Source organism: Liolophura sinensis, chromosome 12, assembly GCF_032854445.1.
Source record: "Liolophura sinensis isolate JHLJ2023 chromosome 12, CUHK_Ljap_v2, whole genome shotgun sequence".
NCBI lineage: Eukaryota > Metazoa > Mollusca > Polyplacophora > Chitonida > Chitonidae > Liolophura > Liolophura sinensis.
In genome coordinates, this window is record NC_088306.1 from 18091520 (window position 1) to 18112620 (window position 21101).

Below are 21101 nucleotides of genomic sequence, written 5' to 3' on the forward strand. Positions count from 1 at the left end.
TAATGTTTGATTTTTGAGACGCGTAGGTATACGTAGCAAACACGTTGAGAAATCGGTCAAATTTAAATCGCGTGTGACGTGTCAACTGAACGGGATATCACGAGAGTGTCATTTCCAAGATGGCAGCCTCCACGGTGCCAAAACTAGCGCGTGAGTCCAAAATGTCGATGAATGTCTTTGTTAAAATATGATACATTAGGGTTAATATGGAGTATTTAAGGGGAAACGAATAACCAAGTTTGAGAAAATAAAGCAAATATTCTATCCTGCTTAATGTCAATGCAACTTTGTGGAATGTAAACTTGCATTTGCACACATGATCATTTTGAATTTGATGTTGTCATTTGGACTTCGACTAGTTCGAGATAGCAGGAGTGCTCTGAAGCCGCTAACTTTTGCCTCCCACACCACAAAGTTTGATTTCAAAACATTTGTTGGTCGAACCTATTCTAAAATGTAAGGCTGAGTATTCCATGACATTTTATACGTGCACTAACGTGAAGTTCTGGTCATGTTCACGCGGTGTGATTTAACTTAAATCCCGGGCTCGAATAGGGAATCAAAGAGGGATCAAAACCTATTAGTGTCTGAGGGGCCTTGACCATAAACTATTGACAGCACTTGTGTGAAAGTTTGCTTAGAGTAGCATTCACTGAAAAAAACTTGTCTTCCACCAATTTGGCGTGCATTTCTGTAAGCCACACATGGAAAAGTTTATTAGCAACGTGTCAACGGTTGTTGGTTTACCCCACACAGTGCACTTTTCTTTAACCCCAAAAATAAAGCCGCTGTAAGTTGAAAATTCTTGAGTATGGCATTTGATTATACAACAACGAAAAGAGGAAAAAACAAAATGCATGTTTCCATCAGTAGTGTATCCCTTATAAAGTGTAAAAATGTGATGTTGCGTAGCCAAGATATCCTAGTTCAAGTATTCAGAAAATTGCACACATTGGGAAAATCAAACGTGCCCAAAGATGTCATTTTTGAGCAATCAGGCACAAATTATTTCTATAACCTGAGAGCGCAGCTGTTACAGTTGATGCCACTCGAACCCTGTTTTGGCACTTAACTATATGACCATAGGGTACGATTGATGCAACATGGCCTTTCAAGTTTCATTATCATGGTGTATGCCATGGCCTCATTAGATTTCTAGATAATAAGTTAATTTGTGGATGTTGTCGTTTAGCTCGGTTTTACCCCTCTTCCAAAATAACTAATTATTTCTTTTCTTTTTTTTTAAATAAATAGCGCCTAAAATAAAAGAGTCCTTTCATTGCCAGACTGTATAGGCTGCTCAATCAGTTAAACCATCGTCTTACCGCAGACAGAGGTTCTGCATGAAGGGGACAGTGCAACTATAGTTGTCCCGTATCAGTACAAATGCTAGGGCGGGCAGCTTGCTTGCCTTCGGTAAGGCGTCTCAATGAAGAAGCACTAGATAAAAAAGTGGTGGAAATCCGTCGTGCAACAAGGAAGCACATCACATGCATTCTAAGGATTCCTTCAAGGTCATATGACTGAAAAATGGTTAAGTGTGACATTAAACTCCAAGCACTCACTCACTTACTACTGCAGGCAGATCACAGAGTCCCAGATTCAAAGCCAGCACGCTGCTCGCTGGTTTGACTGCTATTTTAAGTCAGGAGGAGCTCAAATCATTCTATATAAAGACTATATAAAGAAGTCAAGTCATTGTAATCTTGCCAACAATTTAAACACAACTTAGATGAAAATACTTCATCTCATCACAAAGTTCATGTGGCTTAAAATCACAGTTTTCGCTCACAAACAAGCAAAAATTCGAACTCCCAATGATTGACTCTTTAGACAAACAGCAAACAAAATGTACTGTATTTCACCTAAAGATTGGTGTGCAAAAATACATTTCACACACACACATGTGAAAGCCACAAAGTGATATATTTGATACACTCAAGTTTTTCTGATAACAAATTAATCAAGATTCACAAAATACTCTTAAAAGTGGCCAAACACAGTGGATGAATCAGTCAGAATCAAGCAAAATATGCCACTTGAAAAATGCGGAATTTCATGTTTGAATTGTATGAGATGTTTTAATTGCCTTTTCCCATAGCTGTAGAGTCCTGGATTGAGTTTTTCTGTTAGATTAGTAGTTAAAGGCTGAATATAAACATCTTTATTTTCGTTACTTTTCGTTACAAGCTGCAAATGGACACAGTTGAGAAAAACTTATTTTTCTGAAGTAACTAATAAAACCCTGTCCATATTGACTTACTCTGTTTTAACCATTTGACAGACTCTGCAGAAATGTGTTTAGTTCTTAGATTTGGTTCTTTTTGGGATTTTCAGTTCGAGGATCTCAAGGATTATGGTTGGCTAATGGATACGCAGACTTTCAGGAAGTTAAAGAGTTTCCAAGGTAACTGTAATATGACATGATTTTGTAATCAGATTATAAAGTAGCTGTTCTTCCAGGAGTGCCTAGATTCTGGAAGTGCATGTGAAACCACCCTTAACCTTTGACCCCCCACCCCCGACCCCCACCACCCACCCCCACCCCCCCAAAAATCAGATGAGAAGATTTATGATCTGAAGGAAGAAAGGACAGGTTAAAAATCTTACTCTCATTGATTCATTGAATGCCATTGTAAAGGTTGAGTCCAATACATACAAATGAAGTTGAGTTTTCATCTGTATTGAATTTAATATAAATATCTTATCATTCTGCAATCCACATTGCAGCTGTTAGTTTATTCTACCTCATTTGCAAATGCTTGCGCATTTGTATGTATGTGAGTGTGGTCGGTGGGGGGGGGGGGGCATATTTGTAAAGACTTAGCACAGTCTGTTGTCATAAAACACATATAAATATGCTGTTGTTGTCGATGTGACTGGAAATTTTTTTAGATGTGGCTCAGTTTAGGTTGTTGACATCTGTATGATTCAGTTAACCCTATTTTTCTGTGAACTACTGACCTAGATTTAATCTCTGACAGCTGAGGGATAAATTTTATGTGAATATGAACAGATGTTTCTAGAGTGTTTATGCAGCATAGGTGATACGTTTTTCTTGTTTTCATTTTTCCCCTCATTTGTATATCTGTAATATCTCCCCCCACCCCTTTGATCTTGCAGTTATAAACAGGGTTCTTGGAAACATTGAAACTGAAAATAACTTTTCCAGGTTTTAAAATCACTGGTTTTGTTGTTGGGCCTTGTAAAGCCTTGAAATTGATTTATTTTGTTCATTTGTTTGATTGGTGTTTTACACCATACTCAAGAATATTTCACTGATAAGATTATTAATCAAACTTAGAAACCAGCATTACGGTAAGGCCATGAAGGGCCCCTCTGAAAATTGAGTACTAGCTTGGAACATGAACTGAGGGTTGATGAATACAGTCCACAGAAGTAGCCAGACTGCCACAGAAAGCATGTAGACATTCTCTGGCAGAAATTTCTTGCTTGACATACTACTCAGTAATGTGTATATGTGAAAAATCAACTAATAAGGCCATTTTGCGTTGCTTTGAGCAATGCAGGAAACAAATTATGGTTTTAATGGAAATTAAGAAAATTAGCTAATTAAACTGTAGTTTAAAGCCATTTTTACTTCCCAAAAAGAAAGCTATGAAGAATTTTTTTTACCTATGTATGTTATGACACATCTTGTGTAAAGACATGAAAACCAGATGTTTCATGCATTTTTTAAGCTTTGAATAAATTGAATATTTATTTGAAGTGGCCTGGAAAATGTGAATTTTTGGGCCTGGAGAAATCCAGGTAATCCTTTAAATGTTTAATGTGTATAAACCCTGTGTACTAACAAAGTAAAAGGTGTGAGGGATGTCAGAAATAAGCAATTGGTGGGGGGGGTGGGGTTGCTCCAAGGCAAAGGTGGTTAGCACCAAGGTTAGCAAGGTGGTTCAAGTCCAGGTCAAGCTGGCTTCCACTCTATGTCGCAAGGTCTGTCTTCAACCTGCGGATGGTCGTGGGTTTTCCCCGGGCTTTGCCCAGTTTCCTTCCACCACAATGCTGGCCGCCGTCTTATATGTAAAATATTCTTAAAATATAAAACACCAATCAAATAAATAGATAAAATAAATAGGTAAGCATTGACTACATTGCCCTGGGTCTGTTAAATTTCTCACACGCTTGTTGGGTTATGGCAAACCAGAGGGTCAGACTGATATTTTCATTTGTCTACAGTAATAATAATTCATTTCTTATCAGCTTTCCTCTTCCTTGTAGTAATGCAAGCAAAGTTTTCGTGATATATTTTTTTTATTGCAAATCATAAGGAAGTCTTTTTTATCGTAATATATGGTATGTATGCAGTACGTGTGGTGGAAAATGGAAAAGTTACTGTTAAATCTACAATTCATTGTTACAAGTTTTGTTGGGCCTTTAACCATAGCTGGCCTTGACTTTAATTTATGTCAGTGATGTCATGTTTACATGTTTTATTCATTTTATTGCTTCGTCGAATATTCTAGAACATCGGTTATTTTTCTTTGAAGAATTTTTTTTATCAAAACGTTTTGAGATCTGTTAAAAGTTAAGTAAAACTGCAAACAGTTTTGTACTGGATTTCATTGGTTTTATGCTTTGAATTTGAATATTAAACGCTAATATTACTGATAACACAAGATTTCATTAACTCAGTTTACAGCTCATCGAAGCATGATTAAACTGGAACACATGTCATGGAATAAATTAGCATTATGCTGTGAAACATGAAGTATTTTATGAAGATGGAGAGGAAATTTAGATAACACATACATGTACTACATGGTGTCCCAGAGGTTAGGACATTTACTGTAATTCTTCAATCTTTTTGCATATTTGCAAAGTGTTTATTCCAGTATATTGTGAGGGCAATATTGGGAGTAGACTGATACCATTATACTTTTTGTGAAGCCCTGACAGTGGCTAATCCAACCAATGTAGTTTCCAAAATCAAAGTTGCTTTTTTTATATGTGAAAAGGTTGATGAATTAAGGTAAGCTCAAAATGGCAGTGAATTACCCACTATCGATGCTGAATTCATGATAATGTCTAAAAAGTGAACAGGTGTTTAGGCACAGACACAGTCATATAAGATATCATGAACATATTTCCTTGAAGTGATAGAAAATAGGAAAAAATGACCATGGTTTGAGAAGAAATACCATTGAAAATTTGGATAATTTAAATGTAGTTTCAAACTTAAGCCTGTATGCATATGAATGGGGGTTGTTTTGGGGTTTCTTTTGTGGCTGTCTTTTTAATGTTTTGTGTCTCCCCCCCCCCCACACACACACATACATACACACTTAGACCACTTAGTGTAGAAATTTTAAAGGAAGCATGAAAAGGAACGTTGCATGAAAACAAGCACGGTTTTGCAAAAAAAAAGTTCATTTCCTAAAAAAAAAAATCATTTTATATACATATTTTGTATCTCTTCTTATCCCATCCATTTAAAGCATATTTTCAGTAAGGATGTCATGGGATGACAGTTTTTGTTTCTGAAAGGCCTCTTCTTTTAATGAATTGTACACCAAGGTAGAGATCATTTGCAGTTCTGATTGGTGAATTCCAGGGTAGGTCAGAATCTCCACCACATTTGCACAGTGTATGTTTTGTGCTCAGCTTTTGGCAGGCAGGGAATCATTGTGAATTCTCTGCCTGATTGTCACTGTTCTCGAGGGCCTTGGTGGCAGTAATCAGCTGTGTGTCCTTATGGGGTTGTAGGGTCAGAAATATGGGGTACATATATACCCTAGTGCACTGAAAGATTTGTTTGTGCTTGTAGAAAATCTCCACTTTGATATTATAATCTTTGTCTTGCCATTATTTCTTTATAAAAAATGCAATGTTTCCAAGTTCAGATCATTGATATACCCAGATTTCTTTTTTTTTCTATTTTTTATTATGCATAAATTTGTCCCTGAAACTAGCCAATCCAACCAATATAGTTTTGTCTCCAAAATTAAATTAAAAACATGGATAAATTGCACTAAAAATTCATCTTTTATATGAGAAATTGTTGAGGAATTGGGGTACTCAGGAATATTTCACTTATACGACTCCTGCAAGCATTATGGTGGAAGGAAACCAGGTCTTTGATAATAATCTGTAAGTTTCAATTTGTAGTGCTTCAAACTCTACTGGGAATTAAAGTCTTTAAATTTGTCAATAATCACTAACTGCATTTGTTAACGAATTTGTTTATGATTTTCATTTTCCCATTTTCTGTTTAAAAGGGAGAGCACTCCGACATGTAAAGGCCTGACATTCAGTGAAGATGGCACTCTGCTAGCATGGACTACAGAACAGAGGTAATGTAAATATAATTCAACTTTTGAGACATTTTTTCTTTCATCAACTTCAGAAGGATTATCCTCAACCAGATGATGTAGAAATTGTTTGTGGTTCTGATTGGTCAGTATTGGAAATTGTCAGAATGTGCAAATGCTGTAGAGACTACTGGTCAGAGAGATTCTTTAGTTGTGTTTTTCCACTTAATATTAAGAAGATCTCAGTACATTGTTTTGAAATGAATCTCTCCTATTTTCAAATAAAAGTGGCAAATGTTAATGATCTGTTATCCAAACAACAGTCGTCGTCATATGACTGAAAAATTGTTGAGTACGACGTTAAACCCCAAGCACTCACTCACTCCAAACAACAGTTATCATTGAAAACTGATGACCACTTCTCTCTTGTGTGTTACCGGCTTTATTTCTTATTTGTATACTTTCTTACATACATTTGTCTTTGGGAGTTAGTGTTAAACGTTGTTTTGGAAATGGATCTTGCGATTATCGACTTGCAACGCCCTTTACGGACTACGAATGGTATATGAATGTCGGACTTGACGCTTATACTGACTTCTTTCTTGTTTTTCACTATGTTTCAGTTTAAAGATAGTGAAGTTTCCATCTTGTCAGCTGTTGTATGAGAAAGAACATCCCAGATTAGCATGTCTCCAGTTCTCCCCAAAAGGAACCTATCTTGCGGCATGGGAACCCTACAGAGGTATATTTCTTACAGTGTAGCAATATGTATAGCCTATTGTATTACATGCATGGTTCAGCAATAAAATCACCTGTTCTCTGTCAGGTACAAATGTAGCTTGTGGTGTGCAATAGTTTTTCCCCCTGATCTCTTCCAGATTTCCTCCACTCTAAATCAGCCAGAGATATTCTTTGAAACTATGACTATAAACATGGCCATCAAAGTTTTCCCCCGAAAATGTTAAGTTACGTTAGAAAACCCCTACGGTCAAATTTTTCAGAGAAATGATCACACCATTTGTGCAAAGCAAAGTGAAGAATACAACATATTGTTTTCACTCTTTTTTTTTTTTTTTGCTTAGTAAATCGAGAGGCCCAATCAGGGATTCCAAACCTTCATTTCTACAACATGGAGACAGGAGCCCTGGAGAAAAGTCTCTTCCAGAAAAAACAGGCAGGCTGGTAATGAACAAGATTGCTATTTTACAATGTGTGACAATGAAAGTTTTTTTTTTTTTTTGAGTAGTAACAATGTTTATAATGCTAGTTGTCGTTCAGAACAACAACAACAATTGTTGACAAAATCTGTTTTCTTTGTTGAATGAACTCTGAATTTTTTTAAGTTTCATTATGCTGATTTTTTTATATGCAATATCTTCATAAATGGTTGAAATTTATGTACATTGAGAGGTACGTGTAATAGAAAGTTCATGTTCATCAAAAGATTTGACTGAAACACTGCTGTAGTGTCATAAAGCTGCAATCGTTCGTTTTTTAGAGTACAAATTTACAAAGATCTGATAATGTAAAGGCCTTTTTATTCGCGTGGTGTTAACATTTGCGGATTTCGCGGCAAACACATTTCCGCGAAAATAAGTGTCATCGAATATAAAACCCATGTATGTAAATTATTGATGTAGCATGCGTTACAGTTATAAATTCGTAAACAAGCACTTCAGTTCCAATAATTTTTTCAAGCACGTTAAGTGGAAATACCTAATTAGAATGTATTCCGGCTTTCACAAATCCAGCTTGATTGATGATCAGTTAATCTCACTTTCTTCTGAGGAGGCTTAGCTCTGTCTAAGTATCACCACAATGCGATGTTATTGTTGATTTATTGCTGAGGTTAGAGACTTACAAATTGATAATTTGCACTGGGCCTGTGTATGTGATACGATATACATACGATGAGAGAGGCTGTTTTTGTATCGACTGTACTTGCCTTCCAGTCAGATCACCTTTCCAACATGCCTGATACATCGCTCGGGGGTTTTCGCATTTAAAACTTCCTTTTCATAATGATGATTTCTGAGAAATTTACTGAAATCAGTCACAGTTCACTCAAAATTTCACTCACACTGCTTATGCATGAGAATTAAACAGTGGGATTTATTATATCATATTTAATCCTTCGTCGTTGCCTAGAGTGAGAGACAAAAATATTTGCTCACACAGCAGGTAAGGGCTTCATCTTATAAAGATTAACAGTCTTCAAGAGATTAAAAGCTTAGGAGGATTAACTTCCTTTGTCTGATCAAGTTAATGTATTGTATAGAATTTTTGTCACATCTTACAGGTACAAACAAGTTTAAATGATAACATTGTTACTTGAATGCTTGAGTTGTTACTTGACGTTTCTGTATTGAAGTTTGAATTTTCGTTTATCAAAAATTCTGTGAAGATCCGTGAAAGTTGATTCCCATGAATGTTTCTTCTTATCAAATCCGCGAAAGTTTATACCCGCGAATAAAAAGGCATTTACAGTATATTCCTAGTTAGCAGGTAGTGCGTGTAAATTAGAAATCTTACTGGCGGACGGCTCTTGCTAACATCAGACATTCCTGTGTATTCTAAACATAGAGAATCATGCTCCACAGGTTCAAAGCTGTGTTTATGACTCATATTTAATGGTTTGTGCTGCTGTTCTTTTTTCAACCAGGGCACCCCAATGGAGCCAGGATGAAGGGATCATGGGAAGGAGTGTAAATAATGAATTACAGTTTAATGAAAACAACAACCTGGGTAAAGGCCAATTGTGTATTAATGTTTTATGAAGGAAATGACAAAAACAGAAAAATGGTTGTCATCATTAGAGATAAAAGTGAAAACTAAAAACACCATCCCTTGTGTCATCAGTAGAATAAGATGTGTTTAAATATTCGAATTCTGTGGTAGAAATAATGGACCATTTTGCAAACGATGTCATTTGTGACGCTAACGATATAATTTTTAACGTTAACCATATAATTTTAGCACTAACCATATCATTTTAATGCTAACCATATCATATTTAATGTTAACCATATCATTTTAATGCTAACCCTATCATTTAAGCGCTAACCATATCATTTTAACATTAACCATATCATTTTTAATGCGAGCCATGTCATTTTTAACTCTAACCATATTTTAATGCTAACCATATCATTTTTAAAGCTAACCATATCATTTTGTTGATAACCATATTATTATTAACTCTAACCATATTTTAATGCTAACCATATCATTTTGAGCACTAACCATATCGTTTTTAATGCTAACCATATCATTTTTAACTCTAACCATATTTTAATGCTAACCATATCATTTTTGAAGCTAACCATATCATTTTAATGCTAACCATATCATATTTAACTCTAACCATATTTTAATGCTAACCATATCATTTTTAACTCTAACCATATCATTTTTAATGCCAACCTTATCATTTTAACTCTAACCATAATTTAAAGCTAACCATATCATTTTTAAAACTAGCCGTATCATTTTAAATGCTAACCATATCATTTTTAAAGCTAACCATATCGTTTTTAACTCTAACCATATTTTAATGCTAACCATATCGTTTTTTAACTCTAACCATATTTTAATGCTGACCATATCGTTTTAAACTGTAACCATATCATTTTAATGCTAACCATATCATTTTAATGTTAACCATATCACTTTTAACTCTTGTAACATCATGAAAACTTCTTTATATCTTTACATGGTATTGCTCTATTCTTTGACACATATGTTGCACGTGGCAAAAATTTGTTTTCACAAAACAGCTAAAATAAGAATATTTCGTATTTGAGAAAAAGTACGACTGTACAGGATGTGAAGTTTAGTATCTGTTTTGGAATGTGAATGAAAGGTAGTACATGGTTGTCAAATTAGCGTATTTGTTTTGAAGACTACTTGTTGAATGTACTTTATTCCAGCATCCTCTTTTCTCCTGTAGATAAAATCACTCAAAAGCTCCATGTGCAGAAAGTGACAGAGTTCAGTATATCCCCGTGTACAGAGAAATATTACGTAGCTGCATATGTCCCAGGATCTAAGGTACGTCCTGTAAATGTGGTGTTATGTTACATTTGTTGTTTTTTTTTTTTTTGTTTTTATTTTCCTTTTAGAAATTATGCTTACCTCTGCCATTTTTCTCTTCTCAGGGTCAACCATCGTTTATGCGTGTTTATCAGTACCCAAACTTTGGAGGCCCTGAAATTGCCCTAGCTAACAAGAGCTTCTTTAATGCGGACAGAATCAATTTCCACTGGAACCCAAAAGGTATATTTTCAGTGTGCCCTGCTGTAATGATTTATAATAGTTTGGCTCAAGTTCTAATTCAAATGAAAGTAAACAAAAAATTTCATAAGAACTGGGAGAAATCCCACTGAAAACTATCTTTAGAACCATCTTTATTTCTCTGTTAAATGCATTAAATTCAGCCAAATGGTTGAAGTCTAAGGTGTGCTGTATGGACCAATTTTGGGTTGCTATTAAACTGAATGTACAAAGTTTTTATTTGATCAGTTTATTAATCTTTTTTTTTAAAAAATGATTTAGTTAATATTTCCACTTTGTCTTTTTATCCTCTTTGTTATGTTTTAGGCACCTCGTTCTTACTGCTGACATCAACCGAGAGCTCAGACTCTTCCTATTATGGAGATCAAAAACTTCACTACCTCAGCACAAATGGTGAAACTAGCATGGTTCATTTGGGTAAGAAATCAGTTTTATTTTTAGTCCATTTTGTGATAGTTTAGTGTTTGCAGGCCCATAAAGCAAAATAAAATTGGTGTCACCTTACCCTCAAGCATTAAATGAACACACATTTTCAAGGGGAGATAACTTTGAAGTTTTTGTCTTCCCCATGTAGGTAAAAACGGCCCAGTATACAGCATCCAGTGGAGCCCGGAGTCGAATAACGAGTTCACAGTTGTGTATGGATGTATCCTCTGACAAACTTTGCAGTTTTGGTACTTTAATTATTTTTTTCCGGCGTATGTGGGAAGGTCTTGCAGCAACCTGCAGATGGACATGGGTTTCCCAGGGCTTTGCTCGGTTTCCGCCCATCATAATGTTGTCAGCTGTTGTAATAGTGAAATATTCTTGAGTACGTCAGAAAACACTAATCAGATAAATAAATAACTAATTATTTGGAATAAGGGTGAGAGGCAAATAGATGAAGGAATTGCTTACCATGATTATAACTGTACATAACTGAGTTTAGTTATCAAGGGCTGATTTTATAGATTCATTTTAGGCTTTACTGGTTTGTCAAAATTTAAACCATGTCACAATGTGTTGATTTTGGGATTTAAAGTTGAAACTTAGACTCACTGTTTGAAGATAAGATTGATGAGGTTGGAAAATTTTGATTACGAGGGCAGATAAATAAGCTCTAAAAATCATATTTTAAATTTAAACTAATTTTGTGAGATTGACTTTGTGAGTATTTTGTGCTGTTGTGAAAACAAATTTACCCTATGCTTACTTCATCTGTTAGTTTGTAAGTGTTGCAGAAAAACTCTGCGAGAAAAAAAGATGTTGCTGTATTAACATGAAAGAAAAGAGAGTTGATATTTTCAAGTTGAGTCCAGTTCCTTGACTCGTGTCAGACATGCCCGCCAAGGCCACCATTTACAACAGCAAGTGTGAACCTTTATTTGATTTCGGCACAGGCCCCCGCAATGAGATATATTACAACTGCTTTGGCAATAATATCCTTTGACATTAAGTTTAATCATAATATGACTTTGTGTCCGTCTCATTCATGGGACAATCTGTTAGAAATGACTGTCACATGTATCAGTGCTTAATTCTGTTATTAGTTTGAGACTATTTCTCATGGGAACACCCCGCCTGTCCTTCAAGTCATCACAAAATAGTGTTCAGGACATTTTTTTCAAAACAGTTCATAGTATTGGATGGAAAGTTGGAACATGGCTTCTTCACGAGGATTTACAGAGAGTCGGGCTTTCCTTCAGGCCCATTTGGAGCATTGTAGACAAAATTACAGCCATTTTTGTCCAGATTCAACAGTTTTCTGGAGTTATAGCAAAACACTTCAACATTTTGAATTTAAACTGCTTAACAGGTTACTGATCAGGTTGAAGATTTCATTCCATTTTGGACAAAACTACGTCTTTGATCTTTCACTTACAGATCAAGGTTGAGGCTATTTTATCACTTTTCCAAAAAATTAGGGCCTTTTTGTTTTCATTCAAAAAGCGGTACATGTACTTCAAAAATGTTTGTATAAACTTTAGTGTTTGTTAAAATGGTCATACATGGGAAGGTCTTCCAGCAGCCTGCGCATTGGTGTGGGCTTCCCCCCTGGATTGTCTAGTTGTTGTCGTATAAGTAAAATATTCTTGAGCAGATGTATGGTGTAAAACTCTAATCAGATAAATAAATAAATAAATCTTTGTTAAAATGCCCATTAGTGAATCTGGTCCTTGTATGTAGTTGAAAATGGTCAGCCCAGAGACTTATAAACTGAGCAATACAAAAATCAGTGAATGTTATGTTTCCCCTTAACATGTCTACTTCTGTGTCTCTGTGGATTCGGAAACCTGCGTGGGAACATGGAATTCTGGGATGCTAAGAAACACCGTCTGATTTGTCAAATGCGAGCAGAAGATACCACGTTCTTCTCCTGGTGCCCCGACGGAGAGCATGTTGTCACAGCAACCTTGGCTCCAAGGTTACGGGTAGGAAATGGGTAAGCTGATATTTGAAGTGACAATCAAATAAAATGTTATATACTAGAACAAACAAGATTAAAAAAAAAAATCACGAGAATAAAAAGCTCATTGACATTGTGTTTTAACTGATGATGTTTATAACTCCTCCACAGGCACAAGATTCAACACTTTTAACTGATGATCTTTATATACTCTCCACAGGCACAAGATTTGACACTTGTAACTGATGATCTTTATATACTCTCCACAGGCACAAGATTTGACACTTGTAACTGATGATCTTTATATACTCTCCACAGGCACAAGATTTGACACTTGTAACTGATGATCTTTATATACTCTCCACAGGCACAAGATTTGACACTTGTAACTGATGATCTTTATATACTCTCCACAGGCACAAGATTCGACACTTGTAACTGATGATCTTTATAACTCCTCAACAGGAACAAGATTTGACACTTGTGACATAATCTTTATAACCTCTCCACAGGCAGAAGATTCAACACTTATAACGGATGATTTTCACAGGCACAAGATTTGACACTTGTAACTGATGATCTTTATATCCTCGCCACAGGCACAAGATTCGACACTTGTAACTGATGATCTTTATGACCCCTCCACAGACACAAGATTTGACACTTGTAACTGATGATCTTTATAACCCCTCCACAGGCGCAAGATTCGACACTTGTAACTGATGATCTTTATAACCCCCCCCCCCCCACAGACACAAGATTTGACACATGTAACTGATGATCTTTATAACCCCTCCACAGGCACAAGATTCGACACTTGTAACTGATGATCTTTATAACCTCTCCACAGGCACAAGATTCGACACTTTTAACTGATGGTCTTTATGACCCCTCCACAGACACAAGATTTGACACTTGTAACTGATGATTTTTATGACCCCTCCACAGACAGTAGATTTGACACTTGTAACTGATGAACTTTATAACTCCTCCACAGGCACAAGATTCTACACTTGTAACTGATGATCTTTATGACCCCTCCACAGACCCAAGATTTGACACTTGTAACTGATGATCTTTATGACCCCTCCACAGACACTAGATTTGATACTTGTAACTGATGATCTCTATAACCCCTCCAAAGGCACAAGATTTGACACTTGTAACTGATAATCTTTGTAACCTCTCCACAGACACAAGATTCAACACTTGTAACTGATGATCTTTATAACCCCTTGACAGATACAAGATCCGGTACTGCACAAGCTCTCTGTTATCTCATAGCTCATGATCTGTATAACCCCTCCACAGATACAAGATCCGGTACTACACAAGCTGTCTGTTATCTCATAGCTCATGATCTGTATAACCCTTCCACAGATACAAGATCTGGCACTACACAGGTTGTCTACTACACCATGAGAAGGTTCCATCAGATCAGGCACTGTGGCAGGTTATGTGGCAGCCAGTCCCAGGTGGAGTCTTCAAACAACAGCCAACCAAATACAAACCCATCGATAGCTCTCTTGTGCCTACAGAAGGTTAGTTTTTTTGTGTACCTGTACACAGTATGTGAAAAACCTAAATCCATGATGTCTCGTTGAATGTTGTATTTTAGGCCAGTTAAATTGTTCTAATTTTAAAGATAAAGGGTCATTCCATTGTTTCCTGTTTTGAATAAGTGAGCTGAAACCATTTTAATTTGCAACAGTGTACGAGACATAAAGCAGACAAATGCTGATCCCATAGCCTTCTCAGACTTGAAATGTATATTTGATATATCTTGCTTGTGTTATGTGCACATCATGCTTGTGTTATGTGCACATCATGCTTGTGTTATGCCCACATCATGCTTGTGTTATGGGCACATCTTGCTTGTGTTATGTGCACATCTTGCTTGTGTTATGTGCACATCTTGCTTGTGTTATGCCACATCTTGCTTGTGTTATGTGCACATCTTGCTTGTGTTATGTGCACATCTTGCTTGTGTTGTGTGCACATCTTGCTTGTGTTACGCGCACATCTTGCTTGTGTTACGCACACATCTTGCTTGTGTTATATACACATCTTGCTTGTGTTATGCTCACATCTTGCTTGCGCCATGCGCACATCTTGCTTGTGTCATGCGCACATCTTGCTTGTGTTATGTGCACATTTTGCTTGTTACATACACATCTTGCTTGTGTTATGTGCACATCTTGTTTGTGTTATGTGCACATCTTGCTTGTGTTGCTTGCACATCTTGCTTGTGTTATGCACACATCTTGCTTGTGTTATATACACATCTTGCTTGTGTTATGCTCACATCTTGCTTGCGCCATGCGCACATCTTGCTTGTGTCATGCGCACATCTTGCTTGTGTTATGTGCACATCTTGCTTGTTACATACACATCTTGCTTGTGTTATGTGTACATCTTGCTTGTTACATACACATCTTGCTTTTGTTATGTGCACATCTTGCTTGTGTTATGTGCAATTCTGCAATTCTGATCATCGCTGTATTTTATGCACACAAAGTTTTAATGCAAGAAAATGTATGTGCAATTTTTCCTCCTTGAGAAAATGATTATCCTTTCGCCATTTGATGTTTCCACTGTTGAGGAGAAGTGACAGAACATGGCTGTGAGGGGCAAATATTTTTCTTATAGCAATCAAGACACTCCAGAAATTAATAAGTATGGAATTAAAGGTGCAGTCCTATGTGAGAGAATCAATGTTGAGTCCTGATCAGGGGTTGTACTTAAGATGTAACATATTCTGTCATGATAATTCGGAGTATCCAGTGTTTGACAAGAAGAATTAGTGTGCAGCCCATAGCAGGAGATTATAATTATAGCCCTGATTATAGTTGCATTCAGCAGAAATTGATAGGCTAATTACTGGCTGATCCAGTATCCATATACCCAATTTTGTGACAGGGTAGAGTTTTATGCAAAAAAATAACAATTTTGTGACAGGGTAGAGTTTTATGCTTGGTATCGTCAGCATGGCATTGCTGTGGGGTAGCACCTGAAACATGTCCCAATGTTACATGACTGTGGTTAGTGTGAAGTAATGTTGAAAGCAGACTAGAGTTTAGAGAAAGCCCAAACTTTACTAGGTATTAAATGTATACATTAGTTATTTCATAGAACTGTGTTTCTTGGTTGATAGCAAAGACAGAAGCTTATCGTGCCCCGATGTCTAAAGGTAGACCTAGTCAACCTCTCCACACATACGAGCCTGCGTCTAACGCTAAGCCGGCACAGAATCCAGAAAACATGTCCAAGGCAGCACTAAAAAACAAGAAGAAGAGAGAGGCTAGAAAGGCCAAGCAGGAAGAGGTATGTCAAGGGCAATAACTGATTACTTACAATGGTGGAGGAGATGTGTGGTCTGAGAGTTTTCTGTTAAGATATGAGAAAAGCCTTGGCTTATAATTTACTGCATCAAGCAGGCCAAGGGTAATGGTAGCAAGCTTGTAGCTCACTTCTAGCACACAATTTGGAAAGTTTTGCAATACTCCAGGCAAGCTACCGTAATTTTACCGTAGCATTAATATTACCGAACATTGAAATGTCTTTGTGTTCAGAGATACAACTTGTGCGATTGGGTAAGGAATCTATTATAACATATTTTTAACATATTTTCTCAGGAGGCAGGTGCAGAAAGGGCAGAAGTTCCGCCCACATCTCAAGGCTCCTCCCAGGGGGCAGGATTTGTCATACCATCCACAGGCAACCCAGAGATTGATAAGAAAATTAAAAACCTTGTAAAGGTGAGGTTTAATAACGAACTTGTGAAGCGTGTGTTTTTTCGGCGGAACCAATCAAAGGCTTTATTTGACTCTAGGTAACAGTTTGAGAAAATGTTTTTGGTTTCATAGTGAAGATGCTATGTGTAACAGCTTGTATGTACCGATACCGAAGTGAAAACTAATATATCTGATATTCTATATCATTTCTAAGAGGACTATGGATAAAGAAGTCAGCGTTTGAAAGATTATCATGAAGTTGTTAGCCATGATGCGGAAAATGTGGAGGCTCACTTTGACAGGCGCTTGTTCAGTAAGGTCACAAGTTCAAATCCAGCTCTTGCTGTTTCAGCTGCGGCTTAAAATCTGGAGGTTTGTCAGGTACCAGGCATAGGTCGGTAGGCTGGTCCAGGCATTGTGGTTTCCCATAAAGCTGATTGCTGTCGTATAAGTGAAGAGTTATTAAGGAAGGTGTTAAACTTCCTTGCAATTTTTTTGCATAATGAGCAGTCTCTTTGTGATGTATTAAAAATGCTGTGAAAAGTAAATAATCTGGTTTAAAATTGTTTTTTTTTTCCCTTCAGAAATTACAACAAATTGAAAAGTTAAAGGAGCAGCAAAGGGAAGGAAAAACACTGGAGAAAAATCAGGTTAGTTTTTATGTTTATTTTACAGGATTATCTTCAGCTCAGGTTTATGTGATCTCACTGACCAAGTGGTCTAAAGTGTTTTAATTGAGACAGCTAGCCATTTCATATCCAGACTAAGGTGGATGATGTCAGTTTCAAAATATGTTCTTATAATTGACTGTAATTGCATTTGGCCGTTTTTCATAAATATTTTGGGGGGCCTCCGTGGCTCAGTCGGTTAGCGCGCTAGCGCAGCGTAGTGACCCAGAAGCCTCTCACCAATGCGGTCGCTGTGAGTTCAAGACCAGCTCATGCTGGCTTCCTCTCCGGCCGTACGTGGGAAGGTCTGCCAGCAACCTGCGGATGGTCGTGGGTTTCCGCCGGGCTCTGCCCGGTTTCCACCCACCATAATGCTGGCCGCCGTCGTATAAGTGAAATATTCTTGAGCACGGCGTAAAACACCAATCAAAAAAAAAAAAAAAAAAAAAAAATAAATAAATATTTTGATTTGCTCCCACTGTAATGCTGGTTGCCATCGTACAAGAGAACTATTTTTGAGTATGGTGTAAAACACCAATCAAAAAAATCAATAAATATTTAGATGTAGCTTGGTAAGACTTGCAATCAAATATTTATTTATTTGATTTATTTGATTGATGTTTTTACGCCGTACTCAAGAATATTTCACTTACATGACAGCGGCCAGCATTATGGTGGGAGGAAACCGGGCAGAGCCTGGGGGAAACCCACAACCATTCGCAGGTTGCAAGCAGACCTTCGGTCAAATATTGAAGATTGTTATCTGTAATAGTTTGTGATGTATCATTTAGATTTAGTAATATCCTCACCCTAACCAGTTGGCCTCAGACCAATGCTAAAAAACAAGGCTCAAAAACAGCTTTTTGCTGTGCTAGGTGAGGCTCTAAGACAGGAGGTTTGTCAGGAATCTGGTGAAGGTAGGTGGTATACTTAGGGATCCAAGGTTCCTCCTGCCATAAATTTGACTATTCTAATAATAGTGAAAAGTGATTGTGTACAGCTTTAAAAAAACAATCAAATATAATGTAAATAGATCTAAATAAATCTGATTTGTTGTATTTTACAGCTGGACAAACTGAAGACAGAAGATGCGTTGATGAAGGAGCTACAAGACCTGACCATAAATTCCTAGCAGTTGAGAGAAGATCCGAGCAGAAAAGCTGATTGGTTAAAACCCTAGGCTCATTTTCTGATGTTGTTTTTGTTTCAAACTTTTGATGAAAGATCATGTGAGCTTCTTGCAGGAAAATGGGTCCTAAACATGATGTAACATAAAGATAGGCATGAGAAGGATTTATGTTGAGGGAGGTCTTGTTCGATGGATATTTCAACCAGTGCTATTATATGTCTAAAACATCATATGTTTCTAGTGCTAAAGATGCCATTCTTGGTGGTCTTCTCATTTATAGGACTTTTGTTCTGATTACTCATGTACTCAGCATTGCCCAAGGACATTTTCACCTAATTATCCTGGAACTACTCAGACATTTGAACATATTATGGCAGGATTGTCCAAGGACATTTCACGGTATTATGGTAGGATTGCCCAAGAACGTTTCACTGGATTATCAGGGGTCTTCAGAAATGTAAAATGTTTCATGGAATTATGGCAGAATTTCCAAGTATATTTCACCAAATTAAGTCAAAAGTGCCCAAGGACAACCAAATTACAAGAGAATTCCTCCGGATTATGGCAGGGGTGTCCAAGGACGTTTCATAATGTCATAGCAGGATTTACCCAAGGACTTGTAACCTGAAATATTCAAGATCATAAAGCATCCATGGGAGTGGTGAATTCTGACCATATGTCCTGGCAGAATGTCATTAACTACCTTGAAGATTATTTTCCAGAAGTAATGCTGATTGGCTCGGGGTGGAATAGTAGATCTTGGGTGAAAGATCAAAATTTGATCACTGTGTCTCTTTATAAAGAAATAGGTAAAAGCTCTGTTAAAGTTTTGTGTTATTTACTCTTCTTTTCTGTTTTTGGAATTTAATGTGACCTTTGAGGGAGCTAGGTACACATGAACCCAAAGCTGTAATTGGCATATTGAAGACATCAAACATGATGGCCTTAATAAGCCATAATTTCTCTGTAGAAAAACCAAAAGCGATCAAAGCAGATGGAGATAACCACAGGCATCAGTTACTGAATGGGTAATAAAATTTAATTGAATAAGCAGTGTAAATGGAAAGATATCACATGTGCCATCTTGGCAAAATGCAAAAATTAATTCCGCTATTCGAAGCTTAAAACCACTATCTATGATACACCACTTATCCATACAAACCAAAAACATTTGTTTACTGACACCTTAATATTTCAATTGCTCGTGTTTATTAAAAAAGAACTTGTTGTCAATGTCAAATCCCGTCACCTGACTGCCATTAAGTAAGGTGGCAGCGGTGACGAGCCCCCCGAGGAAGAAATTTAGTACGGCCTTCCTTTCATATATATATCGTATTAAAACAGAATTTGATTACTGGGTCTTTGGTGAAGGAAAGATTTATAGCCATCAAAAACGTCATTTGAGGGAATATGACCACACGATTTTGGCAAAATCTGTCTGCAAATCACATCGGTAAGTAATCTCCTGCCAGCATTGGAATTTTTTGTCTCCCGTCTTCTGAAAGAATCAATGTTTGGTTTGGAAAGATCAGCTACACGTATGTATCAGTTTTGTGGATCCTTTCATATTTAAAAAAAAATACATCATTTTAAACATGTGTGTTTACTTTTCTTTCTGGTACCTGTTTCTGTTTGTGGGAAATTTTAACTTTTGACATAGTTAAATGGTTGAAGTTTATGTGGAACTTAAAATTGCTTATGGTATACAGGAGTTCAGGATGCAAGTTTTAATGTAATTTTTAACTGAAAACCCTTGTTTTAATTTATAATGGTGGAAAACTACAGTTCTCTGGGTAAAGCATCCTTGTTTTAATTTATAATGGTGGAAAACTGCAGTTCTCTGGGTAAAGCGTCCAGTTTTGCACAAGTTACTGACAAACTTTACCACATGTGACTTTATTTATTTGATTGGTGTTTTACGCCGTACTCAAGAATATTTCACTTATACGACGGCAGCCAGCATTATGATGGAAGGAAACCAGGCAGAGCCCATGGGAAACCCACGACCATCCGTAGGTTGCTGGCAGACTTTCCCCCTTACGCCCAGAGAGGAAGCCAGCATGAGCTGGACTTGAACTCACGGTGACTGCATTGGTGAGAGGCTCCCGGCTCTACGTGACTTAAAGAAACACTGATATTCACACCATGTTGGATGTCGACAATCAGTCTTCAAACGAACAAATACATGTGAAAATGGCCACGATCTACTGCATATTTTTATCAAGGCTCTCAAGAAATCTACAAATTCACATCCTGGGATTGAACGCGACCACGACTTTCCTTTTGGTTTAAAAATGCAGACAAAGGGTTTTCCCTGAAGGCCTACATTCATATCCTAGTACACACACCCAATAGATTGTAAATGTTACAAAGATATGAACGAACTGAAGACAATGCCACTAAGCAGAACTGTGATGAAAAAAACAAGATCAGAAGAGTAACAGTTAAACAAAATTTTATTGGATTTACTGTTACCAGTAAGCTTTTGACCTCTTAAACCTAATCTTTCACATGCTGCATAACGTATAAATATGTTCCGCACATGACGATCTAGTTTTATTTTACCAGAATTGTGAAAATATGGGATACAGAAAACAAACTGTGTCTAAAGTTATCTCCCCT

The 21101-nt window shown here is 36.9% G+C and overlaps 1 protein-coding gene across 1 annotated transcript; it reads left to right on the forward strand.

The window, feature by feature from the left end:
• Positions 1–115: 115 nt before the first annotated feature.
• LOC135479019 (eukaryotic translation initiation factor 2A-like) lies at positions 116–18510 on the forward strand. The gene is made up of 17 exons (XM_064758721.1): positions 116–150; positions 2338–2407; positions 6237–6311; positions 6893–7011; positions 7352–7451; positions 8932–9014; positions 10219–10319; positions 10427–10544; positions 10869–10979; positions 11137–11208; positions 11879–11980; positions 12810–12984; positions 14329–14489; positions 16103–16272; positions 16584–16706; positions 17267–17332; positions 18417–18510. Exons 1-17 carry the CDS (start codon positions 120–122, stop codon positions 18480–18482), a joined length of 1743 nt encoding a protein of 580 aa, XP_064614791.1. The 5' UTR covers positions 116–119; the 3' UTR covers positions 18483–18510.
• The last annotated feature ends 2591 nt before the right edge of the window (positions 18511–21101 follow it).

Coding starts and splice junctions, on each gene's coding strand:
- LOC135479019 (XM_064758721.1), top strand. CDS start 120: ATGGCAGCCTCCACGGTGCCAAAACTAGCGC. Junction 9,015..10,218: donor TAATGAAAACAACAACCTGG/GTAAAGGCCAAT, acceptor TTTCTCCTGTAG/ATAAAATCACTCAAAAGCTC. Junction 10,545..10,868: donor TTTCCACTGGAACCCAAAAG/GTATATTTTCAG, acceptor GTTATGTTTTAG/GCACCTCGTTCTTACTGCTG.